This window comes from Oreochromis niloticus, linkage group LG9 (assembly GCF_001858045.2).
Source record: "Oreochromis niloticus isolate F11D_XX linkage group LG9, O_niloticus_UMD_NMBU, whole genome shotgun sequence".
In the NCBI taxonomy this organism is placed as follows: domain Eukaryota; kingdom Metazoa; phylum Chordata; class Actinopteri; order Cichliformes; family Cichlidae; genus Oreochromis; species Oreochromis niloticus.
In genome coordinates this window covers 19794780-19814847 of record NC_031974.2, presented here as the reverse complement: position 1 = coordinate 19814847, position 20068 = coordinate 19794780, and the positions used below count along the sequence as shown (strand labels likewise).

At 42.0% G+C, this 20068-nt stretch overlaps 1 protein-coding gene across 2 annotated transcripts in view; it reads left to right on the top strand.

Moving 5' to 3' along the window:
- The window catches only part of slco5a1 (solute carrier organic anion transporter family member 5A1), a 35124-nt gene that overhangs the window by 9862 nt on the left and 5194 nt on the right, over positions 1 to 20068 (top strand). Inside the window, exons 1-5 of one of the 2 annotated variants that reach the window (XM_025910257.1) lie at positions 5890 to 6086; positions 8450 to 8582; positions 8675 to 8895; positions 14472 to 14636; positions 17201 to 17399. In XM_025910257.1, coding sequence (XP_025766042.1) covers positions 8455 to 8582; positions 8675 to 8895; positions 14472 to 14636; positions 17201 to 17399 — 713 coding nt within the window. In that variant the 5' untranslated portion in view covers positions 5890 to 6086; positions 8450 to 8454. Of the gene's footprint in view, positions 1 to 5889; positions 6087 to 8449; positions 8583 to 8674; positions 8896 to 14471; positions 14637 to 17200; positions 17400 to 20068 lie in introns of those variants that run through there. The other variant, XM_003443567.5, reaches the window with a different exon arrangement.

Genomic DNA, 20068 nt, shown 5'->3' with positions numbered 1-20068 from the left:
CTGCCACCCTCTCAAATGTTGGAACATTATCTATGCACAGGCAAACACACAGCTTGTTGTGTTTCAGGCTGGATCTGGGACCCCTCCCCACTATGTTCCTGTTGGCAGGGAAGAAATGAAAGGAAGGTACTGTAAAGGTCCTAAATGCTACAGCTCTGGTCAAAAGTTTCTCTATGTGACGATTCACGAAGTCACAGCACAGAACTTTGCAGGCTTTAATTATACCATAAATCTCATAAATCACATACATTTTTGTTGCGATTTTTTTGCAAGGTGTTGATCTGAATGTTTCGTTACCTTTTAGAGAAACCTCTTCACTTATTAACTGTAAACTTTTAGTCTTAGATAAACAAAAAGTTGTCTACTTTCTGTTCAAATCTTGTAAAGTGAATGCAGGAGAAGTCACAAAGAACGATGGATTAAGAGGCGAATCCAAAGATGATGAAGGATTAGGCTGTTAAGTAAAAAGGATTTGCTAAACGTGGCAGCACGTGAAAGACTTCTGAGAGTAAGTGAAGAAAAGTTTTTAAAAAAAGAAGAAAAAAAAAAGGGAGGAGACTCAGTGGAATTAATCCGTTTCTCTTGAGCCCATGTGCCTCTGAATGACATTTCATCACTAAGCCATTTAAAGAGAACCGTGTTGCTTTCATTGGCTTGTCACAAGGGCAGATTGTGAAGAAGAAAGATTTTCAGTTGTAACAGTGTTCACAAAAACACCCTTGCAGCTGCTGCAGCGTCACAGTTAAAGTAGAAATAAGTCATGGCTTACTTATATGCAGTTAATTATTACTTATATGTAATAAGTAAGGACGGCAAAAAAAATACACAATCAGTACACATTAGTCACCCATAAATAACAGCAATACAGTAAATGGAAAGTGGTTCTAAGAGAGGACGTCCTACTTAAGCAGATTTGTTTTCCCATGCATTACTTAAACTTAAAATCTTGCACAGGGCAGATTTGCATTCGAGGCCCACTCACACATTTTAATACATCACGGAAGAGCGGGCAGCTGAGCTGAGTCCTGATGTGCGTTGCTTGCTGGGTTTGCCATGTTCCCAGATGATTTTGAGATTTTTCTTTCTTTTTACCCTAACCATGCATTCTTTTTTGCCTGTACTCTCTCATCGCTTCATCCCCTTGAGTGGATTTTTTTTTTTTTTTTTTTTTTTTTTAAGATCAGCAGCAGCAGATTTGAGGACTTTTGCTGCCAGTGCAGGTCTAGAAGCCTTAGGCCAGCAATGGAATCAGCAGAAAATGGTCATTTGGTGTCAGAAACGGGGTCTGTGACGCAACTAATGCACGCTAGCGTGAAGCTGTGTGTGGGTGGATCGGCTCCCACGGGAAAGCATTGGCATGCTGGAACCACTATTTCTTTTTGGACGTTGCTGACAGTCTGATTAAAATTGTTAATATCTTTTATTCCCATCTTTTAGGATGTTTTTCTTTATGCTAATTTGAATAAATAGATAAACGTGTATGCATTCATGGCTGGTTGAAGTGTTGCCTCACTGGCTGGCTGACTACTGTACCTCAGGCTCTCTGCTGCAGCTGAGGAGCAGCTAAAAATAGAGAAAACCCCTTTCGTTCTTTTTCCCCCCTCTCATTTTCTAAATATTTGATTTTGCAAAGTGAGCTTGGGGAACCCGTGCATGTAGCAGCTTCCATGAAAAATTAATACATTCAGAATTTTTCCTGCACCGTGCACAGCAAAGTGCTGTGGTATATAAACACGTAATAACAGAGAACACAGTTTCAAAGTGACGCAACTTGTGCCGCTTGACTGCAACATTCATATTTATGAATGGGCCTGCACTTGCCTTTATTGTGTCTTACACTGGAGGCATCAATAATATACCATATCAACAGCATTTTTCACAGCTGGATTAGGCGATAAGTTCATAGCTTGTTTTACAGAAACAACATAGAAGAGGGTAGGATGGAGGAGACAGGCAGGCTTGAGATGCTGATCAAGTTCTTAGTGCTCCTTGTGACTCGTCATGTCTCTGCTTAAGGGGCTTCCACAGCAGTGCCTGGAGGTAAAGTGGTACAGAAGTCTAACGGGTGGCCTGAATGTTGATTTCCTTCTGAACTGCTTTGATTGTGCAGTTCAGAAGGTTTCCGGTAAAGACTTTGGTCTGGATCTGTACCCGCCTGTGCTGCTGCACTGCTAGATCAAAGTTTTCCCCACTTAATCCATTAAGATCTTCACCGCTTTCGGCACCTGAATGTAAATTCAAATGAAAACACAGTTAAAAAAGGTGTAGATCTCATAAAGAAAGTCTTGCTTGTTCAGCATGTTTTCATCCACTTTATCTAGAACATTTATAGACTGCTAGCACTATTCCTACTATTTCTTAAAAATAAAGATGGATATGTGTATTAATAGATCAGATTTGCATCATTAAACAAGTCCAGATTTAATGTTCTGTATAGCTATGCAATTAAATGAGGCTGCGCTTTGTTTGGGTGTCCCACGCAGATTTATGTTGTTATCACAGATACGGTATCTGCCGGCTGCTTGACAGTGTTTGACTTTAATAAGTAGTCCGTCTGTTTTGGTTGATGAAACTAGGAGCTGGCAGTACAAGGCAGTCCTTTATCATTTCATATTACTAACATGGCGAATGTGCAAGTGTATTAAATGTAATCAGTTAGTAATAGTCGGCTCAGTTGTGCTTATGTTGCTTTCAGCTTTTTTGTCCTTTCACGCCTTATTCTCATGCATTTCCACTGCCAGTACTCCATGGCATTTTCTCCATTTGTCCATGCATGTCTCTTGATTTTCATTTAATTCTCCTCCCTGAATGTTCTTTTCTGAGTGGAAGCAGTTGTACAAGTATGTATAGGGAACTTTTTCCCCATTATTCACTTGGGGCTAAACGCAAAAACATGCACAGTCTTGCAGAGGCAACTCATCCTTCAAGTCTGTGACGACGAATGTGTACTTCATTATAATTGGGACCACAACAAGATCCATCCTGAAAAAGATCATCAGCACATAGTAAATGGATTTGGAGATGTATGCCTTCATCATATAAATAACTCATGCATATTAAAGCAGTCTGCCCCACTGGCCTCACTCTGTTTGTGTATGTGTGCCCTTTGGGTGAAACTGTAAGGTTAGGACTTGTAAGAAGACACTGCTATGTCAGCAAGTTGTCATGACAATGCCGCCATTCCCCTATTTCATTGTGTTTTTTCCTCCTCTTGTCTCTCGGGGTTGGAGGGGAGGTCACATGACTGAACTGATCCCCATAATACAGGGATACATAGAGCAGCGTTTCCCTTCTGTGGCTCTTTTTCTAACAGAAGCCGCCGCATAGATCATCTATCAAAAAAAAAAACCCAAAACAACAAAAAACAGCTACTACACTTTCCAAAGAGCTTTAGGAACTCCACAGAGCAGCAAATCAAAATTCTGTGCTGACATATCGCATAAAGTAGAGCTTATTAAATAAAGCAGAATAGCTCATTCTGAGTTTCCCCCCCCGCTGTACAGCAGGTGTGAGACTCAATTATTATCCTAGGCTAGAGTGAATAGTTAACGTGTGATGTATAGTGCCACATAAATCAACGTGGCAAAGCTCAAGTAACGCTCACGAGACAACGTGATTGCATCTTTTTTAGAGATTCGGCAGCTCCCACGTAACGCGCTGAATACGAATCCAAGGTCGTTCCCTTGCTGCCTGCTGCCTGCCATCCATTCCCGGGCTTGTTTAGAGGCTGACTGAGCGGTGTAGGCTAATGGCCAGGTGGAGCGCTACATAATTCACTGAAACGAAGCTTTCCAGCCAGAGAGCTGGAAAGAGAGGGATTACAGGGCGAGGCTCATACCTCTACAGCCTTCATTGCAGGACGGTCGCAGGAGAGAAACAAATTCCCAAAAAACAAATGAGATTTTTACTTTGGCTGCGCGTAAACGTCGCTGCATAGAGTTTGGTTTTGTATATGTGGCTGTGTGGAGCTGTGCGACCTTTTAACCTCACTGACGATGCAAGTCTTGTCCTTTTTATTTCGTCAATGTGCTTAAATCAAATCATTAATCTGCGCTAATTAGTTTGACCACCAGGGAGCTGCTTCATTAGCTGCAATGTGCTTTCTCATCAGGTCCTGTGGCTCTGCATCCTCTGCTGCTCTGGCTGAGTCTCATTGGTGAGGGGTGAGGAGAACACGAGGTCAGGAGAGGTCGTGGGGGAGGGGGATGGAAGGTCACTAGAAGCCATTGCATTTTTAGGGATGAAAGTGCGTTCTTGTCGTGCAGCTATTCAAGCAGCTTCGGGTGCCTTGGTAACTACCAAAGATGACGCCATAAAAGCTGAAATGCAGTAAGACCGAGTGCAGTGAAAATCATCTCACCAGTTCTTTCAATTCATTCTTCTTTTTCTCTTTGGCCTTCATTCATTCCTACGAGCTGTGAATGAGTCACTGCTGCTCGTGAATACAAAGGAACCGGCAGTGTGGAGGAGGCAGAGCGGAGACAACAGAGCAAAACTGGTCCCTGAAGGTTAGATATACGAGGGATGCTGCTGAGCAAGCTTTATCACTCAGTTACACAGCAGGATCAGTCACCGCAGACTGCACCCAAGCTTCTTCTTTTTTCTTTCGCGCTCCTTCTGTTTCTTGATGTTCGCTCTTTATTCTCGCTCTCCGTCTCAGATATTGTGACCATACATCACATTTGGTCAGATACTGAACTGGCAGCAGTAATCTTAGGTGCCCACCTTGCCCCAGCGTTTTAGAACTTGTAGCTTTCTTACAGCAGCATCGATTTTTGAAGCATTGTTTACTTTTCTGCAGAATCATCTTGTTTTATTTTGCGTTTTTCTTTTTGCATTGATATAAATATGCTTAATACCTTCTTATTTAATTCCTTCAAAGCCGTCTCTGCTCGCACTACAAGTCTGGACGGACATGGGTGTAAACTCCTGCTTGACTGGTTGGTAGACGCATAAAACTGTTTCTTGCTTTACTGCCTTTCTCTTTCTGGATTATTGTTGAGTAAATCTCCTCTCTTCTCCTCTGCCTGACACCGCTGTGTCCATCCATCACAAACACTGGAGCTGAACCACTAAATTGGTGTCAGTGAAGCAGTTTAAAACTCTAACCTCACTCCTCCGTCACTCTTACCCTTAATGCACCTTGCCTCCCCCCTGTCACACTTGCGGGTGAATGCACATTAGAGTTAATGTTTTTAAGATGCAGCGAGAGCTGACCTTGAATGCCGTTGAAGTCACTGAGTTGTAATTGAAACTGTGTGCTTCTTTTTGAGCTGTTTTGGTGCTGGGGTGATTGTGTTTCCTCAGATTATGTGGCTCAGATGATAATTTGTTGCTGATGTTGGATTCTTTGTGTATTTTAACATGTATGCGGTGTGACTACATTCTCAGTTTATATCTTTTGAGGCCTAGAAACCATGAAGGCTCAGCCTACATGAAAGTCAAACTGATCAACCACGTGGATGATTTCGATCTCGACTTTGTTTAACCTAAGAGTGAGAAACCAGTAACTGCAATGCAGTGCTCCTAACGCGTTACCTCTACATGTGTAGAAAGCCACATCAATTCTTAATATGTTGTCCTTCACGTGCCGTTGGTGAAGGTCCATTGCATAATTCAGTGAAATGAGCCTGTGGGCACCATGCGTTCCTCATTGGCATGCACCCCTGCAGTCCACTGACGTCTGCCACCTTAGCATGTGTTGTGTGTGTGTGTGTGTGTTTGATGGAGCGCTGCTGCTGTGCCAGCATATTCCTCAATCCAATGCCTGTGCCCCGGTCGCCCTTCAGGCCGGATGCGGCCCTCCAATCCCTTCATCCCAACCTGCTGATCTAAACTATCTCGGCTCTATGCCAAGTGGGCATGATAGGGCAACGACTAAGTTTATGACCCGCCCTTTGTCCTTCAGTCAGGCACAACGCCGTTAACGTGATAGATGGAGTAGCAGGACAGACTTACACAATCCCCCCCCAAAGGGGATAAAATATGGCCGTCCTGGCCCGGACCCCCACGAATGAGGAGGATTGAGTTTGGAGGGCAATCAAAGGACCATGCTTGGTGGTTAACTTTTGCATGACAACGTGCTGGTAGGATGCACCTGGTATATTTGTGACTCAAGCCAGAAGGTGTTTAAACTGTGGTGTGTTATATTTGGGACAATGGAAAGGTCTATGAGACACTGGAACTATAACTAGTTATTTAGTTATACCCTTATACTGAGAAAGATTGCTAATGGAAGTTATCTACAGATTACAGTTGTATTTCCATGGAACAGATATGGTTTCTTAACTAACGTAATGGGCAGTGAATAAAAAGATAAGTAGCAAGCATACTTTTTAATTTACATTTAAAAGCTTGCTAAATCACAGATTTGTGGATTTTCTTTTCTTGGATATTTGAAATTTGGAAAATGGGTTAATTATGCTTTGCAGCCCAATGTTGATTATTAGCAAACTATCTTTGTCTGCTTCAGGTTTGTCAAGCTTACAGTACTCAATAGTGACATTTAAAGCCTGTCGGAAAGGAAATTTTTAAGACGGATACCGATATTTAGTGAAGAAGAAGATCAGCCTGTAATATGGATCAGCAGATGAATCAGTGCGACTGTGAGAGAGGATCACGACGGGGGCAGATAATTTGAATCTGCGGCAATCTATAAAATTCACCCTTGTCTTTAAACTGAGTCGTTTCCACTACATTTCCCAGAATTCATGTGTGGAGCCTGCTTTAGGTTTTTGTGAGACATTTTTAATTTCACAATGGCCAAGGCACAATAAGACCTCTTAATGTCCCTGCCAACTGTAATGAACTGTTTATTGTCTCCAGGTGCTAATATCCTGTTGCACTGTGTAAATGCTTTGACTGCGGCAGTGAATTGACTCTCCGGGCAGCAGGATATGAGAAACGGCAAAGTGAAATGAGTTAAAAAGATCAAACGTGATAAAGGGAGAAAGAGGCAAGAGAAGCTTTAGGTGTGTGGAAAGGAAATTCTTCAGTTCATGTAGATTTTATTGGAATAAAGCTTAACAGATCTCCAGGCTTACCCACAACTTGGTTATCCATTTTAATATATGTGTTATGTGTTTTTTTTTTTTAGATGTGTATAGGTTGTTTGTTTTCATTACATTTTAAAAAATATATTTTTATATAGAAACTTTGAGCCCAGAGAATTGCTGTCTTACATCTTGTGCTTACAAAAGTGTGTTGCTCTTAGTGAATGTCTGCTTTAGGTTGGCAAGAGGAGGCTGTTGAGCAATGTTTTCCTCTATTCCTCTTTTACTCAGTGCTTTTATTTAAGGGAGCCTTGATTTAATTAAGTTTTGATGAGGATTTGGGCTTTTTTTTGCTACTTTACTGGCCAAAATCCACAGAGGAAACGATGTCCAACAACACCCAAAGTGCTTGGATGAAAATATGAAGGTGCTATATGCAAATGTTGGCACGGCAGCTGAAACATTTGGTTAAACAGACTGAGATGAAATGGTGTTTGAGTTTCCATTCTGACAAAGGCAAGCTTACATGGTGGATAATGTGTGTGTGTATGCGTGCGTGCGTGTTATGTAATCTGGCTGAGAAGACGCGTTCATTTGGTCTCAGAGATAGATTTGATATTTTGGGTGCTGGTGTGGACACACGGCACACCTGCTGCCTCTCCTGCTAAACACAGGCTCTGTGTGAACACACAGTTCAGAGACGCAAATCAACAAATCTGAGCATTTCGGTAGGTGTGCGTGTGCGCACACGTGTGGGAGAGGAGCAACAGAAGCATATGGCTTGTAGCTATTTTGATCTCTAACTGCAAAGTCTACATGTGGGTATGAATTTTGTCATTCACGGCAACATTTTCAAGCACACACACACACAGAGTAATTATTAAGTGCTCGCGGCAGTGTTCCAGGTGTAATTATAGAAAGTTTAGCCCCCTCATTCCGACTGGTAAATGTCTGCTGGATGTCCACAGGAGGTTTTTCCACTTGTCCAACTAACTTTAATGAGTTTTCCTCTTCCTGAAACAAAGTGACGGTGCACGATTGGCTCTCTAACTGATGGTCTTCAACCTCAGAGAGTTAATGTTTCAACCACACAAGGTCTGCTGGTGTGTCAGAGCTGCAGGTCATCGTGAGACCTTTGTTTTTGTTTTTCTTTTGTTTTTCCTCAGATGCTTTATGAGCTGTGAGAAATTACCCGAGGTGTAGGTGCACAGTTCCCACTGATCTCAGTGCAGGTGTTATAGATATAATGAATGTGATGTAATGAACAGCTCCTCCAGGTCTGATGTAGTCAGTTACTGGGAACAGTCGGTCATTAAGCATTAATGTGGAAATTTGTAGGCTTTGCTGGCTGCAGGCTTCACGCTCATCAAAACTTGCAAATAGCTGATAATGTTTAACTAAAGCTGCAAAGTGTTTGTTTTGCAGATTTTTGACTGTTCTGTCTGTGCCTCTTCTAGCCATCATGTATGTGATGGGAGCCCTCGGACCCGCAGCTGGCTACCTGCTTGGAGGCGTCCTTATCGGTTTTTATGTTGACCCCAAGACTGTTGTCAACATAGACCAGAATGATCCTCGGTTTGTTGGAAACTGGTAAATATGAAGCTCATGCCAGCTGTCCTGTGATATGATCATGTATTTTCTCAGTTATCTTTATAAAACTTTGATTTTTCTTTTCCTTTCAGGTGGAGTGGTTTTCTCTTGTGTGCCATAGCTATGCTTCTGGTCATCTTCCCCATGTTTGCCTTCCCTAAAAAGCTGCCGCCACGCCACAAAAAGAAGAGGAAGAAGAAGAAGATCGGCTCACCGGGTGACGTGTCCAGTGATGATGACGTGATGAAGGAAAAGTCCAATAGCAAAGGCCAAAATGTTTCCTCCTCCATGGGCTTTGGAAAGGATATTAAAGGTGAGGAACAGATAACATTATTTTCACTAAGCATTCCTTATAGATGGATCTCTAGGTACCTTACACAAAGGACCCATGAGCTACTGATGTCCAAACAGCCTTTAATTCAATCAATAACTGGGATTAGTCATTTTATCCAGTAGTGCAAGGTTCACTGAACTCTCCTTTAAAGATGTTATCGATTAGTGATGGAAGAGCGTGTCTACATAGATGCCTAATGAAGCAGTAAACCTTGGAAGTGTTAGTGGACATTAGGTTCTATTAACTTTAGTGAATAAACAGTAAACATGTCTAAAGGTCACACACAGGACAGTATGGCTGCACAGTGAACTTAATTTTGCAATGAAATGAGCTCCATCTTAAAATACATGCTCTGCCAATTAAAACACAAAGCAAAAGCAAATTAAGCACTCCTTAAATTAGGACCGACCAGGTGCCTGCATGTGCTGATCGCAGCTGTTCCCTGCACTGTGCTGCTTGAAGCTTCCTACACTGGCCTGGTTGAGTAATACTATGTTAAAAGACAGATTTATAAGAAAATTCAAATGTTTGGCACAGGTACAAACACAAGTTGGCACAAATTTAAAAGGAATTTAGCAAAAGTGAAAGTGGTGCTCCTGTTTTTTGTCATTAAAATGAGTGTTGAATCAAATAATCATGATTGTCGTCGTCGTGCAGTCCATCAGTTGATTTTGGCACCAAACATTACTCGCACTTAAGGATGAGCTGATTCGACTTTAGTGATCAAACTTCTGTTACTGTGCTGTCAGGTCCTGACTTCATGTTCTCCAAATCTTATGAATGTAATATCAAAGGAATGCATTTTTGTGGTCAAAGGTCAAGGTTGCTGTAGCTTCTTATGTGTTCCATTCTTGTGGTTGGTGATGTTTCATGTGCACCTGGATTATTTTCATTGCATCTGACACAAACGTTTTCTTGTACTCAGGATGAACTGGGAGGGACTGGATTGTGGTTTTTGTACCACCCTAAAAAATGAAAAATGTGATTTTTTTTTTTTTTTTTTTTTTTTTTTTAAAGACCCACCCAATGAATTCCTTCTTCACTACAAATCACATATCGGTCTAGACTCTAGACAGACATGATTGCAAACTGCAACTGGACTGGTTTTTGGAGGCTTCCAGCTACAAAGTGGTGATTCTAGTTTATGTCATCTCTGAGCCAGATGCCCCAGGAATCTCCCGGCTTTCCCTGGAAGAGCCTCTAGTTGAGTCCTGCTCTAGTGTTTCCCAGTTACCTCTTGTGCAATTTTTGCTCTCAGTCAGACAGCTCTCTCTCTTTCTCTTTCTCTCTCTCTTTTAAATGAGCTCTCAAGAGAGTTCAGTCACATTTCCTCGCACAGGACTAGACAGACTGAGCTGCAGAGGAGTGCACGTTCGCATATGTGAAAATCACAGCTGTGAATTTGAACACGCATTTAAGGTTTCTGCACGCTTATAAATGAATCCCCGTGTGTACGTCAGAGCATTCGGAACAGGATTTCGTCTCAGAGAGACGCACACGTGCTGGAATGATGATGAATGCGTTATAGCTTCATCAGCCCACAGCTAGCTCTCCGGCTGTTTTATTTGTCTCAGCACAATGTTTTGGGCTGTTGTGCAAACTGTGGCCAATTTCGCAGACTCGGGAGGTTCAGTGTTTGGATCTGGAATGTATTTCAGTACTCTGCATGTCCTTCAATTGAGGTGTGCTTGTTTGTCCATAGCCCGAATTCAGCACTTTCCGCGAAAGATATGCTGCAGTGAAGTAGCTATCTTTTTTCTTTTTTTTGTTGTGCCCTTCACATCATAAGCAAACCCTGAAAAATGCTAACACTGATTTTTTTACACATCACAGGGACAAACTTTTTGATTATGGAAAATTCCAGGCCTTGGTCTACTGCTGCGTGAATGCAGTTCCCCATGGAAATGTTGTCATTATGGATAAACAACTGCTGACACATACTGTGTATTACAGCCATGTTTCAATATGTGATTTATTACCTTGGCACGCTGTGAAATACACACACAGGTGTTTCAGCTGGCATTTATTCCTCTCACAGGATAAAACGGTTTCCAAGACTCACTTCTTAGCTCCAAACGTCAGCATCCGTCTGAAGAATAGTGTCATTTAATGTCAAAATATGCGTTTTGCATTTATACCCTCTCAAATCAGTTTTAAGTACTGTAGCACGCAATGACTTAAAGCTAAAATGATATAGGGGTCGGTGCATTGTATTACTAACTGCTGTAAATTGCCTTTCTATTTCTTTAACCAACGACGCTTAACGTGTTGGTGTGTTTCAACCTTGTTGGCTGGCTTGATCAGATAGATGACACAATTTGACGGTGTCGTCAAATAACTTCTAATAGAAAAGCAAATGTGGCAACTCTTGTGAGCCAGTGGTCTGTCTGATTGAGGGAGCAGCTGCTGTAGATGCCAGCAGGACTTCACCATCTGTCCCCCTGCAGACAGCGTTACAGCACGCCTCCCAGGAATGAAATAATTAGCGTCACTTTCCTTTTCCTACCTTTTGATCTGGGATAATGCTGACAGATGCTGCTAATATTTCCCCGCCTGCAACAAGATCAGTTGCATTAGTACTGAGACTGCTATTCTCACATCTAGGCACCGTGTCATCTAGTCACACTGGCCGGCTTCCTAATAACCTCCTTTAATAAAAGGCGATAATAATCAACATCACTTTCTTTCTGCCCTTTCTTTTGTTCCTGCTTTGCTTTGTGGTATTTGCTTTTGAAGCGTGTGAGTCAGAAGAAGCCCTCGTGAGAGCCGCATGGCTGTAAAACCTTTATGTTTTAAATCCCTGGACACACACACACACACACACATACTAGCAGGAAGAGACTGGAGATGCCAGTTGCGCAGAGGGTAGGCAAGCCACCTCCAGCTAAAAGGTTTTCCAAGTCTCACTTTTGTGCCCAGATGTGATTGATCAGACCAGACGCACTCTCATACTGAGAGAAAAAGACTGTAGAGATGGAAGAAAGACTGAGCAGCAAGAGCAAGATTTTCATGATTAAAATATAAGGCTGTCATTATAATCTAATGATTTTTTTTTTTCATTTGAAATAAAGAAGCTTTACTGACATATTTGTGACCTGACTTCTTAAAGTTGGTTGGACATTTTCTGACTCTTTGTGTTTCCTCTGAATAGTAAAAAAAAGTAAAGGCCATATCTTTTCATTTCCCATCTTTATTTTTCTTTCTATTCACTTTGTTTCTTGTTATTAGTGTTATAATCAAAGGAAACCCTACAGACTTATAAAGGATGATTTGCTCCAGCTCAAGGTGACTTTGGAGCTGTAGATTCTGCAGCACGTTCTGGGCGGTCTATGGCACATCAAACATCCAAACTACATGGATAGTAGTTATAGAGAAGCAGTAGCTTGAATCTGAGGTCCCTGTGGATTGCAGAGATCCTCATTCTGTCAAACTGCTCCTGAAATCGTATACCTTAGCTGTGCTGAGATGGAGAAGTCCATATGCGCCAGTGACCTTGTACCTCTTGCAAGCACATTCAAGGAAAGCTTATCTTACACAAGGTTTAGACACATAAAATATACAGAAGACCGAAATAATGCCCTGAATATGTCCTGAAAACAGGGAAACCAGGGAGCTATCCCTAGCAGAGGCTGCATATTTCCATCTCCTCTGATCTGACATCTTTTTATAAGATATAAGCAGGGATGAAAATCTGAAACCCAGTTTTAGGGTTCAAATCTGGAACAGAATCGGTTAAAAATCTTGCATAAAATTTGGTTTTGTGAGGTTGTGGTCAGCTGACCTTTGCTGCTCTTTGTGTGTTTAGTCAGCTAAATTCAATAAAATACATATCGATGTTTCACAACTTCTATCACTGATTTTTTCCAATGCCTTAATACCATGAAAGTATTATAAAAGGTAGAATTCAGCAAGTGAATCTAATCAACATCATTTTAAATACAAATTAATGTCTGCCACCTTTGATGTAAGCTAATATTGACCACAAACACCACGTCTGCTCCGTAGCAGTCCAACATGAAGTCCTGACTGTAAACTTCACCACAACACTGTAAACTAACTAACTAAACTAACCAGTTTAGTCTGCATTAAACTGCTTAGTAGTGGCCTACAGTATTTTTACGCAAAGTTTGAGTGAGACAAAATGAGTGTACTTCAATTCTACATTCAACTGTCATTTTAAATGATCTCCAACTTAACCCACCCTAAACAAAAAATTGTTGTTGTTGATAATATTCGCTCCTCTTCTGTAGCTCTGACCGGAACTTTACATTTGCACCATGAACGGTTTACAGGAATGAGAAGAAAACAAAATGTGTTCTGGGTATAAGCAGGGAGTGGGATGTCTTTATTTTCTTATTACTGAAAAGGATTTCTGTGTCATCACAAAATATGAACTCATTTGACAGTATTATGCTGGCAGTAATGGTAACCTGCCTATCAGATTTAATAGATCATTAATTAAAGGTGCTGGATTGCCGTTCCAGATCATTCCCGCTCACATTAATGTCTGTATATAAGATATATGCAGAGATGCATTTTTGACATAACTGCATTATTGCAGTGGGATAAAAACATGTTTTTTTTAAACATTTCCTGGGACTATTAAAGGCTAGTAGCAGGGAGTTGATTAGTGATTCAAATGGAAGCCTCACGTTTGTTTTGTCTTGACAGCAACCATCTGCCCTGCTTGTTTACGTATGAGTATGAATCCTTACTTGCTCCAAACATTTTTTTTTATTGGCACCAGATATTTATCTTTGAATCAATAAAAACACTTCGGTCCACTTTTCTTTGCTGCTCTTTCTCAGCCCTCAGTTCTGCCCGGTAACAGTAACGCACTTTTGCAGTTATACCACATGACTACTGAGTGACAGAATGAAGGGGGGGTTCATCATAGGGACCAAATCATATGGACACTGCCCTCAAGCAGACATAAAAGGGCATGTATGCCCTCGTCATGATAAACCAAGGATGACAGTATTCAGGCTGTAAATGCAGAGATTGGTTGGTTGGTTTTGCGCACGCAGCACAGAGGCACATGATCCACATGTTTGCACTGTATGGCAAACATGCCGGTGGCTTCGTGAAACCCCTGAAGCTCAAAACGATATCTAGGCACAACTAAATAATGAAGGGAGATAATTAAGAGGGCAGCATGAATGGTTAAATTGTGCTCATTTATAAAAAGAAAGTGTTTTCCACAGAAATCACGGAACATCTGCATGTTTGTTTACTGTCTTTTTCTTCTGCAGTCGTGCGTGAAACAAGAATAAGTACCCAGACTAATGAGACGAGGCTGAGTGCATCTTTGTATTTAACAATATTTGAGTGAGTTTCATAGACGTTTAAGTGTTGTTTACTCTGACATTACCTAAGGCTGATACTACTTTTGGCTTTTCTCAATTACAACTCTTCTTGCAACGATTCTTCCGATTGTTCCAGCGAATGTAGAGTGTGTGTGGGAGTGAGTGAGAGCCAAATTAAGAAATTGATTGCGCGTTAATTACAGAGCGAGGGTAACGAGCTGCTCCGTCTTGTCTTGTGTCGCTCCTCAGACCTTCCCAAGGCAGCACTGAGGATCCTCAGCAACGTGACCTTCCTGTTCGTCAGCCTGTCCTACACAGCAGAGTGTGCCATTGTCACCGCCTTCATCACCTTCATTCCCAAGTTTATTGAGTCACAGTTTGGTATCCCTGCCTCCAATGCTAGCATATACACAGGTGAGTGTGACTTTCCTTACTCGTAGGTATGAATATGTGGCTACTAGCTGCCAGTGAAAGAGCTGTGGCAGTTTGTTCACTTTATTAATGATACCTATGTCGGTTTTGTTTTCTACAATCAGAAAATAGCCGTCGATTCAGTCTGTATTGACTTAAGCTCACATTTGTTCTCACCTCTCCACGTGCACACATCGCTATGACTCTTTGAGTCCTGCTGGATTTCATTCAGTGATAATCTTCCATTACATCTCATGACTGTAACACACAAGTCTCTGCAGGCGACATTCATCATAGCTCGGTCTCTCTGATATGCACAACCACACATACACACACAGGACCCTCCACCCTGCCTGCGATTTGTGCACTGCATACGTAGGGTTCACAAAGAACCGGTCTAATCCTTCAGTCTCGTCTGAGCCAGCGGTATTAATGCACAGCTAATCTGGTATCAGGATTACTACGCTAAGGACTGATTAAAAACTTAATTATGTCTTTGAAGTCATGAAGGTGTGGGTATTTGTGTGTGTGTGTGTGTGTGTGTGTGTGTGTGTGTGTGTGTGTGTCCAAGAATACTGCTGGCTAACATATGGTCATTTTTAGACTCTCACATATACACACAATACCATCGCCTCTTCCCGTCTGCCTGTTGCCAGGATACAAGGGGTAAGGGCAAACGGGTGGTGCAGTTGCCATGACTACTCAAATGATGCCAAGCTGCCAGGATGTGATGACTGTTGGAGGCGAGGAGGAGAGGTGCCTCCCATTGATGGGAGCATAGTGCTTCCTCAAATAGTCAGCTGGACTGACCAAATACATTTCAGATATGATGCAAAGGAAGGGTTGGTTATAACTTAGTAGGTGTAGGTTTGGTATTTATATGCCAGATATGCGAATCTCTTTGCTAATAGCTCTTCTGGAATCACCTTGTTTGTGCAAAAAATACTACTTTATGTCTCTTAAGCTGCATTATCTTCGGCATTTTTCGTCGATTCAAGTAAAGAAACGGAAGCAAATTATGTCTCTATAACAGGCCGCTACTAACAAACTGCCTAAAGGTACAATTTAAAATAGTTTTTTTGTTAAGTTCTCTGTATGCTTCAGTGATTCATAGGTCTTTCAAAACTTTGAAAGACCTCCAGAAAGCCCGGAGGACTATTGTGGCAGTAAAATACAAAATAATCTCATCTTTCAGGAACCTTTGAATGGTTTTTCTCTAGCACAAACAGTAATGGAGTTGTGCTTATTTGAAGAGCGCTTGTAAAATGTGCCCGCTGCAAGGCTGATGGTTAAAAAAGAAGAAAAAATCAAAAAGCATTAAGACCACTTTTAAAAAAAATCCAAGAAAGTCTGGTTCCTTGGAAACAAGAAAGAAAATGAGGGGTGACTCAAGACTTTTGCACAGTACTGTATATAAATAAACATGACTCAGCTTGGTCTAACTAAAGTGAGCTAGCACTGCATTTAATGAATAGCAATATAATCTCACAGACATCAAGTAGAAATAACTTGAAATCACATTAATTACCACCTTGTTGGATCAGCATCATGCCTGGTTACAGAGCTGCCACAGCTACATGTTCATTAGATGTTGCTGCAGAAATAGAGCTGTAACATCACACACGCCCCTCTCAGCTGTAGCCCCCCCCATTCTGCTGCTTTGCTTTCTGTTTGTAACTCTATTTGTCTCTTTAGTTGCTCTCTTTGTGTTCCTTATAGTTCTTCTTAGGTTCTTAAAGCACCTCTTGCATATAGTGACACACACGTAACCTCTCATGTTAATAGCTGTTAATGCGGAAAGAATATGTGTAAAGAGCCTTTTACCCCCCATGTGTACATGTTTAATGTTTTACAAAGTGCATGGTTTAAGCATAGAAACATGCACTTATAAGATAATATTAAACACCTGTATCCTGCCTACTTCTCACTGAGCATGCTCAAGGATACCTCGTCTTTTGTCCTCTCTTCTGTTTTTTCCTCGAGCTCTGCTTTTATGGATGGATCCGTTGAGAAGCCACATGACATTTTTGTGTTCTCTTATCCTTTGACGGCCCTCCGCCCCCGCTGACTGACCCGGCCTTGCTCATTACCCGGCTGTGAGCATGTGTGGCCGGGCTCGAGGGCTGCCATGTGCACCCACTCTGATCCTCGACCCCAGCACGAGGACACTTGCCGCTCGGCCTGTTTTGCTAGAGGCCAGGGTTGCCTCTCTTCTCGCTGTCAGTCTGACTGGCTGTGGTGGACTGAGAGCACGTGCTGCAGCCTGAAATGACTCACAGCTAGCCCACAGCGTGGCCTTGTCACATTGATGGAGCAAACCTATTCTGGTCTCTTGCTTTCGATAAAGTAATTTATTCTTGATTAAAAGGGCGGGGTGACCTTGAGCAACCATTTCTGACAAAACTCACAAACATATCTCTGTCATATAAACGCATGACAAGCTCGCTTGGAATTCGTGTCTCAGATGTGCCTCAGATGTTTACACCAATTCATTCAGTGTTAACATTTTTCCATGGCATGTTTTATCTGCTTGCAACACCTCTCCATCTCACCAATGTATCTCTCAGGTGTGATCATCGTACCCAGTGCCGGGGTGGGCATCGTGCTGGGCGGCTACATCATCAAGAAGTTGAAGCTCGGCGCAAGAGAGTCGGCCAAGCTGGCCATGATCTGCAGTGGGGTGTCTCTTCTGTGCTTTTCCACTCTCTTCATAGTGGGCTGCGAGAGCATTAATCTAGGAGGCATCAACATACCCTACACCACTGGGTAAGGACAGATGAACAGAAATCATTGGAAAGGAATTGTAAACCTAACATTGCTTTTCATTCAAAGTAATATCTAAACATCATTTAAGAGGTTTTATTAGTTGTAAAATAGACACACTAGACAGTTTTTTTCCAGTCTGATCTAAGTCTTGATTTTCTGCTTTGCAAGCGTGACTCTAAAAACAAAATTAATCATTTAAAATGAGCCATTGCAAAGCCAGAATCCTGAGAAAGGGTGTGGGCTGTCAGCGTTCCCATCTTCCTCATGTGTTGTGGTGTGGTGTTGGGAGTGTGAATGATTAATTAGCAACACTGGCATCTGCTGAAGTGACTCGCTTTGCCACCTCTATTCCTGAAGCTGCTGCTGCTCGACAGCACATCAGCAGCCTGCTGCTGAGTTAACAAACAGTCATGCGACGTGTCAGCCCCGGAGGCAGAAATATGGAGTGGTCTGCTGGCACACTCAGCTATGAGCCCGCTCGCACAGACGCACAGAGGTACCATCCACACTGCGACCTTGGATGATGCAAAAGACCCTGCAAACTGATTACAAACATTGCAAATCTACTGTAATAATTCCCCCTCTCCTCCCACTGTTTGCTGCTAGCATTCTCAGATGTTATGTGTGCAAGCATACAGGGATAAATAATACAAATGCAGTGAACACGACAAGTATTCATAGCACTTCACTTGTTGCACATTTTGTTATATTTACAGCTTTATTCCAAAATGGAACAACTGAAGTGTTGTGAATACGTTTATATGTGTAGCTATACAGGGGCACCAAACATTTTATTAGTCAAGAAAACTTACATTAATTAGGCTCAACCGAAAAACCATCCAACAGTGGACACACTTAGCTTGACCTCCTAATTCACAGCAAGCTAATGGCTCTGTCACACAAGTTAACTAAGAACAGATTGTATGTAATTGCCAACTTGACCCCATCCAATTACAGACTGATATCAGATTGACGCTGTTTTATGGCAACATTTATGACAGGGTTAGGGTTAGGATAACTTTGAAGACATCACTTTCAGTTTAAAACAAAAAAGTAATACCGCAATATTTAGCATATTGCAATAAAATTAAAATTGCAATAATATTGTACCTTAAGTAAATTATTGAGATATCGTATCGTATAATATCTGGTGATTCCCACCTCTAGTTTGTATCCATGCGTATCCCACCAAATACACTTAACAGTGCTTAACCTATGTGAAATGTGCTTTTCGCATAACTAAGTTAATTAAGGTGATTATTTACTACACTGCCAGTAAGCCACTGTGCTTTAAAGTCCTGGAGCTGACTCATTGTAACTGTAGTTTTTGTCTGAGCCCGTGTTTGTAGAGGGGTCAACAAGACTGTGTGAGCCAGCGGGCCTCCTCATTACGAGCAGCGGTGGTCTGTAGTCACAGGTAGCACCCACACGGGAAATATTTAACCCAAGCTGCCCTTTGTGTCTGTACTCTTACGCTAGTCTAGACATGGCTCTCCCCCTGCTGACAGTCTGAGGACTATCTGACAAAAAAAGGACAGAGCCAGGAGGCATGTCGAGTTATGTAATGTTCTTAAATGTCTGCTAAAGTGTAATGTGATAATGTGTTGGGCTGGCTTTCTTAATTGAAAGCTACAGCATCTTCCCACAAGACCTTTGTTCCTGATAAACCTCCCGACATCACGGGTTTGTTTGTTGTCCTTTTTTTTTTTTCCTGGTCATTGTCTGCCAGCGTCAAAGCCGATTAAACCGCTCACTCTCGTCGCTCTGTGCTTGGGTTTTTCATGCAGCGCTGCCTGGGCACAGTGATGCAAAATTTGCAGGGTTCATTAAAGGCCGGGGTTTAGTCTGGAAAAGGACATGTGCAATCAGTGCTGCAAGACTGCAACTCCATGAGGGCTAAAGGCCATTTCTTTAAAAAAAATGTATGCAAACACACTCATACACACACACAGAGAGTCTGGAATGTGACACCGTTATGTCAGGGCGAGCCCAAATGTGTCGTTCCAGTGACAGCTAATAAAGATGAGCCTGGACTTTCTGGTCCTGTGAAAAATGATGGTCCAGTGATTTAAGAGGAAAAGAAAATGTTCTGATTTTTTTTATTTTTTTTCCCCTGTTTGGCAGATTTTATGTAATGAAAAAAATTACTGGCAACGAGGGTAACCTACCATTACACGGCATGTCAAAAATAATCAGAGAGAGAGGCCCCACCAGTGTTGGCTCTGTGTGCTTGCGAGCGTCACTCCTGACCGCTGTGTTGTTAGGGCCTGTCCCCATCTGTTCCGCAGGGCTCAGAGTGAAGCTTCCCAGAGAAAACCCAGGGCTCGCTTCACTGCTCCCGGCTTAGATGAAGCCAAAGTCCTGTCTGGCTTAGAGCAACTGTTCCCACACTGCCTAAAGAGCCAGTGGAGGTGTCACTTCCTCATCCCCCCTTGTTTCTGTCATTCTATCATCACACATTCCACACGGCTTGATCAAAGTTAATCAGAAGGCGGATTATATATAGAGACGACTGTAAAGATTGTCAGGAAGATCAGCAGCCTCCTTGTTGCTTTGTTGAATATCAGTTTCAGCTCCACACAGAAACTATTTCAGTTTTTTAATTGCTTTTTGATGCTTTTTTCCCCCTTTTTTTCTTCACCCTTGAAACAAAACTTTATGGCATGCTG